At 61.9% G+C, this 6,542-nt stretch overlaps 2 protein-coding genes across 2 annotated transcripts in view; one reads left to right on the plus strand and one right to left on the minus strand.

Moving 5' to 3' along the window:
• Nucleotides 1-732, plus strand: part of NKPD1 (NTPase, KAP family P-loop domain containing 1) — an 8,446-nt gene extending 7,714 nt beyond the window's left edge. The window contains exon 7 of the mRNA XM_005863402.2: nt 9-732. Within this exon, the coding sequence (XP_005863464.1) occupies nt 9-452 (444 nt within the window). The 3' untranslated portion in view covers nt 453-732. The remainder of the gene's footprint in view (nt 1-8) is intronic.
• Nucleotides 733-4,731: 3,999 nt separating this feature from the next.
• The window catches only part of PPP1R37 (protein phosphatase 1, regulatory subunit 37), a 48,563-nt gene continuing 46,752 nt past the window's right edge, over nt 4,732-6,542 (minus strand). The window contains 3 exon segments of the mRNA XM_014537376.1: nt 4,732-5,169; nt 5,251-5,341; nt 5,634-6,542. The exon segment at nt 5,634-6,542 is cut by the window's right edge and continues 17 nt beyond it. Coding sequence (XP_014392862.1) covers nt 5,259-5,341; nt 5,634-6,542 — 992 coding nt within the window. The 3' untranslated portion in view covers nt 4,732-5,169; nt 5,251-5,258.

Raw genomic sequence — 6,542 nt, forward strand, 5'->3', positions numbered from 1 at the left:
CCCGCGCGCGTCTCTGGGACGTGTTCCGCGACAACAGCAGCGAGCTGCACTCCCTGACCAAGGAGCTGCATAACGTGCTGGACCTGGACGGCGACCCCGAGCTCTTCCAGCGCTTCCTGAGCGCCGACTTCCCCTTCACCGTGGCCGAGGCACAGAACCTGCTGCGCTGCACAGTCAACCTGGACCATTCCATCCGCCGCCGCATGGGCCTTCTCCTGGCGGTCAAAGCGCTCAAGCCGCCCAGCCCGCCCAAGTCCCCAGCCGGCGACGCCCCCCACGCTGCTAATGGAGCCAACCACACCCCTTCGGCGGCCTCCACCGCCCACGGAGCCAGCCAGGGAGCCAGCCACGACCCCCGGGCTGCCCGCGCTGTCACCAGAGCCAACCCGGCCCGCGAGGGCTCCCACCCCCGAGACATGAAGCAAAGGCATAAGCCCAGACCCGTGGCTTGAGTGTCCTGCGCTTCAGGGAATCCAGCTTTCATTCAGGGGCGGTGCCTTGAATGAAGGACTCTGGGGCAGCAAGGGCAACAGCGCCCCCTCTGCCCAGATGAGGACACGTGCAGGGACCCAGAGCCCAGTGTTGGGAATGAGGCCTGTGGTGGCCACATTCCCCACGTAAATCTCTGAGAGTAGCTGACAATAGTGCCAGTATCCCAAAGCTGCAGGAGGACCACTGAGGACTCATAGAGTTCAAGTGCAATAAATTAAGGCGTGAGAGCCCTTGATTGGTCTTGAGGCCCTGGTCTCCCTCCCTCAACAAGAACTAGGGACCAGGCCTGCCCGGTTCTGCCAAGCCCATTCCCCCCAGGGAGCAGCAGCGTCAGCCGCATGGCTGGCATCCCGAGGGCAGGAGGGGCTGCGGGGGTGGTGGGCGAGGCCCAAGCAGGGAGATGAAGGACAGATGTGCCACGTTGACTCAGGCGATAGAGAACACCCAGGCCTCGGGGGATCCAGGTCCTAGTCCCCATACCCAAGCCTGCGCCTCTGCAGGCAGGGCAGGAGCTGGCATTTCCGAGGGCAGTGTGGCTCCGCCCCCAGCATGAGTTGATTAGGTAGCGCTGGCAACTCAGCCAGCTGGGTGGGCAGCACTGCCTTCCCCGACAAGTAACTGTCCAGAGGCCGCCTTAGGGTCATTTCAGGGCCCCTTGAGCCCCTTGAGGAGGTCAGGGAAGATGAGCAAAGCTGGGAGCATGTGTAGGACACAGAGTCGGAGCCAGAGCCGGGTCGAGGAGGGTTATCCTCGGGCTGGACTCTGCCTGTCTGGCACACCTTCCCCTCCTGCCAGTGGGAGAGACCCAGGATGAGGCGTCACTCCCCAGGGCAGATTCCTATTCCTCATTGGTCACATAGCCACACGCTCAGGCCTGTGGTGTGCCCCGCCCAGTCCAGGGTGGGGAGGGAGTACCAACAGGGTGTGACTCTGAGCCAGGACCCTGAGCAGACAGTGCCAGAAGGAGCCTAGAGCTCTCAGAGCACCCACCCGCATGCCATGCAGCCTCGTGCGGGTACTGACATCATTCCTTATCTCCAAGGCTGGGTACAGCACCCCAGTGCCCCTGGCCAATGATGGTGCTAAAGTGGACGTAGGGCAGAGCCAGCCGGTGACTTCATAGGTGATGCCAGGACTGAGGTGCCTGGAGAACCTGGACCTGCTGGGAGAGGTTTTCCAGCAGCAGGAGAGAGCCAGCCCGAGAAGGAAGCCCCTTGGAGAGAAACACGGGTCCCTGTGACACCATTAGATCAGTGTCGCTGTGACTTGATATTGAGCAGAGCCACTATATGTCCCTTCCCTTTCTTAAAAATTTTTTTTAAAAATTGATTTTAGAGAGACGGAGAGGGAGAAGAGAGAAACATCAATCGGGTACCTTCTGCACAAGCCAGCAACCCGGGCATGGGCCTTGACCAGGAATTGAATTGGTGACCTCTCAGTGCATGGGACGAAGCCCAACCGAGCCACACTGGCCAGGGCATACGTCCCTTCCATCTCCCTTAAGCCAATATGATTGGGCTTCTATTTCTTACCACCTAGGTCCCGGCAGAAAACAGATTGGGATCAGGAGTGGGGCGCTGCAGGAGGCAGGGCTAGCCTTGGCTGGCGGTTGGGAGTGGGACTGAGGACCTCCGGCCCCAGGAAGAAGCTGCGGACCTGTTGTGTGGTTCCGAGCCATGGTCAACTGGTACCTGTTCATCTTAGACTCTGACCATGTGCCTGCCAAAGCTAGAGTTTTGGGAGACAATGAAAAAACTGAACTTAAGCAAAATGGGATGGCTGGGTGTGCCTGAGCTGGCTCGCTGTCCACCAGGATCTCGCTCCCCTTTAAGGTGTGGAGCTTCTGCTGCAACTTGCACCCAGGCGAGGCCGGGGGCTAGTTCCCACAGACCACAGGGAGCGGAGGTCATGTGTGTCCCTTTCCTGCTGTGGCAACAAGATAGGCGGCAGGTTTGCCTTCATTCCTCCTCCCCCTACCCCACCTGCCTGCTGGATGCAGGAACCCTGAGGCCCTAGCCGGTAGCAGAGCCACAAGACAGAGGGGGCCTGGGCCCACAGCTTTGTGAAGAGCTGCCTCCATCCTGAACACCCGTGTGTGTGAAAACGAACACCTGGGTTAGGGCATTGATACCTTTGAGATTGGATAGTGTCTGGCCAAGCATAAGACTCCTTGTGTCCTCACGAGCTATGGCGATGCCTGGGTGGCTGAAGATAAAGGGAACCCGCCCCGTGATCCAGGACTCCCAAAAGGTGGAAAATCAGGAGCCCTGAAGAGTTGGCTTGCTAGTCTCCTGGCGCTTGTGTCACAAAGTCCCACAAACTGGGTGGCTCAGAACAACAGAAACTCATTCTCTCACAGTTGAGGCCCGAAGTGCGAAATCAAGGGGTCAGCAGAGCCAGCGCAGGGGAACCCTTCCTGGCCTCTTCCAGCTTCGAGCACTTCGTGGGGGATGAGGTCCCCTGGCTGTGGCCGCCATCCCTCCAGCCCTCCATCTTCACATCCTCTGCCTGCCGTGCACATCTGTGTCCCAAGTTCCCCTTTTCGTAAGGACACCAGGCATTCTGGGTCAGGGCCTTACCCGTGGCCTCATTTTCACTTGGTTACCTCTGTGCAGACCCGTCTCCAAAGGTCCCATTCCGAGATCCTAAGGGTTAGGACTCCACGTTTTTGTGTGGAGGGAGGTTGGGACACATTTCAACCCTGAATGGTTGGAAAGACCGAATCCCTCACTCTGAGCTCAATTTAGTGAAAGATCAGGGTCAAGGCTGTGGGGCGCCCCTCAAAGGCATCACATGAGACAGGTAAGCTGAGGCCCCCTACCCCCCACTGGAGCCGGAGACAGAGGTCACCACGCTAAGGGCTGAACGCTCCCATGGGAGTTGATTCCTGAGCAACAGCTAGAACTGACCACAGGTCAACTGAGTTTGGGGGGAGCGGGGGCTGCTCTGACAGACCTGACCTGGCAAAGGACTGTGGCTCCTCAGCCTGTGAGGCTGACCTCACACTCCCCAGTCTCACCACGAAGGAGGCCGAAGCCAGGACAGCCTGGAGGGTTCATCCCACCTCCACCGCACACCCAGCACAGGGGGCCCCAGCTGGAGGCCGATGCTGCCCACAGCTCAGAACCAGGGCCCGTGCAGGTCTATCTCCCCAGCTGCCCGTGGGGTGAGTGGGGCAGGTGCTAGGGGCTGGTGGCCGATGTACATGGCACACACACAGCTGCCAATGACCGAAAAGTCAACGGACAGTGGCCACTGGGAACAGATTCCTGGGCCTGTGCAGGAGCTGAGTGGTACTAGGGCTCCCAGTCGGTGACACTGGGATTCTTCCCACCGCCTCTACCCACCCAAGTCAGCGTCCCACGCGGGAGAAAAGGGGCAGGTGCAAAGGTCTCCCCTTGAATGCTTCTCTCGTTTTCTGAAGGTGAAGTTCCGATTTCCCGGGAATGCCTTCCAGCCCCAGGCGCACCCTTGCCATGTCCTGGCCTCGGGGAGCAGGCTGCCCAGGGGGCTCCAGGGCTGACTCATGCCCCCGCCTCCGGAATGTCCAGATGTCCAGGGCCAGCACAGACAGACTGGTGTCTGCTTCTCCTTGAGCCCTAGGTGACTGGGGGGCACAGGAGTGACCTCTGAACCTGAGCGCCACATCACCTGACTCCTGGACCTAAAGCTGGAGAATATTTGGGGTTTTTTCCTCTGAAGAAAGATGAGCACAGAGTGGACTGGCCGTGAGAGCTTAGATACGAGTGTGGACACCCGTACAGGACGGGGCAGCCCCGGGTTTCCTGGGGGGCCGCTGCCACAGCCCAGCAGGTGCTCCGGACCAGAGCTGTCTGGCCCACCTTCCCCTCCCATGTCCAGAACTCCCACCGGGAAGAGCACGAGCAGAGAAGAGGCAAAGGTGAACCAGCTCTGGTTTATTAGAAAAGGTGTGGACAGAGTTGCACCGACAGGAGGAGCCTCTCCCCAGCCCTCTGCCCACTCCACCCCACCCTCCCCAGGTCGTAGTGCCTCTCAGGGCGCAGCTTCCAGCGGCCTGGACAGCAGGGTCTCCAGAGCCCTGGCCGCCCCCCACCAGCTCCCTGATAGATTTATTGCACTTAAGAAGAAGAAAGCTCTGATCCTCTGCCCCCATCCCCCACCCGCACCCTGTCTGGGGCTGCTCTACAAAGTCCAATCACCACCACCACCACTCACCGCCCCACACCATCCTCCTGCCGTCCCCCACCCGCACCCTGCCTGGGGCTGCTCTACAAAGTCCAATCACCACCACCACTCACCGCCCCACACCATCCTCCTGCCTCGTCCTGTGCCCAGCGCCATGGGGGTTGGGGGGCATCCCACCACCACCCAGGACTCCTGTCCTCCCAGGCAAGCCTGGCCTAACAGGCCCTTCCAGAAAAGTCAGTGGATTTGGGGCTGATGACCTTGGAGACTCCCCCTCCTCTGGCGCAGAGGCTTAGGGGCTGGACACATAAACAGGAGTGCTCAAGTCAGGATGGAGAGGGCCACTCCCTGTAGCTCCTGCACCCCGTGTAGTGTTGCTGTGGGAGGTAGGGGTCCCCAGAAAGGCGCCCCCACCCCTGGCCTCCGGGCCTCAGGAAGGCTGGGGGTGAGGGTGAGCAGGTTCTCATGGCTCTGGCCTCAGCTCATAGAAGACCGGCTGGAAAAAAGGAACTTGGGGAGAAGAGATTGGGGGGGCCTGTCAGAGCCAGGGCCTCTCTCGCTGGCTCCCCAGGCCCCTGGCCCTCATCTCACCTAAAGTGTCACAGTGTCTCCTGCCCGGATTCCTGACTGGCTTCCAGAAGCAGCTCCTCGAGCTCCTTCTCGTTCTTGGAGCAGCTCAGTTCTGCGCAGGGGGAATGGGTGGGCGGCCTCCAGTCAGGCGGGTGGAGGGTGGCAGCCTGTCCCCACCAGCCCTGCCCAAGCCAGACCCTCAGGGCAGCACAGGCCAGGGTCCCTGAGATCACATTCCAGGGAGAACCCCAGGACCAGGGAAGCCAGGTGGGGCCCGAGGGCCAAGCCCTACTCGGCCCTGTCCCTACAAGGGCCATTTCAGGGCAAACCAAGGCCCGCTAATGGGCAGGGGTCGCACACAGCACACAGGGCCCCTGGTCAGCCTGCCCCAGAGCCCCTCTCACCGTGTTCCAGGCCACAGCTGCCCGCCTTGGCCCCGGGCCCCGGGGGCGGCTCTGGGGGCAGTGCGAGGGCAAACTCAGGCTTCAGGCCGTTGGGCAGGGGTGGCCCTGCCTGCGGTGGCTCTGGCTGTGGCTGAGGTTCCGACGACCCTGGGTCCCGAGTGCTGACGGCCTCAGCTGGTGGTAGGGCAGGTGAGGGGGGCGGGGAAGGCAAGGCAGGTGGGGAGGGAGGACGAGGAGAGGGCGGCACAGGGGGCTCTGCTCTCTCAGGGGGGCTCTCCACTCGAGTCACCACAAACACTTTGTGGCCTCGGCCCGGGCTGGACACAGAGATTCGCTGCTCAGTGGGGGAGGAAGGGCTGCCTGGGGGGCTCCTATCCCCAGGGCCCAGGGAGTCCGTGGGGGGCAGAGGGGCGGGGCAGGGGGCCGCAGCCCTCTCCCCATCCTCCTCCTCCCCATCCTCCCCCTCGGAGTCTGAGTCTGAGTCTGAGTCCAGGCCGGGCCCAGGGGCCGGGTCCCCGTTCTCCTGAGCTTGGGGGGCAGGCTCGTCCCCAGGCTCCTCGTCAGGCTGGGGCTCGGTGACGGTGATCTCGGGCATGGAGGCCGACAGCTGCAGCCGCTGCTCCTTCTCCTCCCGCTCCCGCGCCTGCACGAAGTTGCGCTTGCAGCCATTCTGGATCTCAGCGAGCAGCGCCTTCTGCGTCTCGATGAAGCTCTTCACCTGTGGGCAGAGCAGGCCTGGCTAGGGCTCGGGGGGCCTGTCCCTGCAGCGTGTCCTGCGGTCCAGGCGCAGCAGGGAGTGGTTCACCTTGAGGGCCAAGGACAGTGCCATGAGCCCGCCCGTCTTGATCTCGTTCTCCCGAAGGTCCAGTCTCAGGAGGCGGGGGCTCTCGGCGATGAACTCCGCCACCG

Source organism: Myotis brandtii, unplaced genomic scaffold (assembly GCF_000412655.1).
Source record: "Myotis brandtii unplaced genomic scaffold, ASM41265v1 scaffold1774, whole genome shotgun sequence".
Classification (NCBI taxonomy): Eukaryota; Metazoa; Chordata; class Mammalia; order Chiroptera; family Vespertilionidae; genus Myotis; species Myotis brandtii.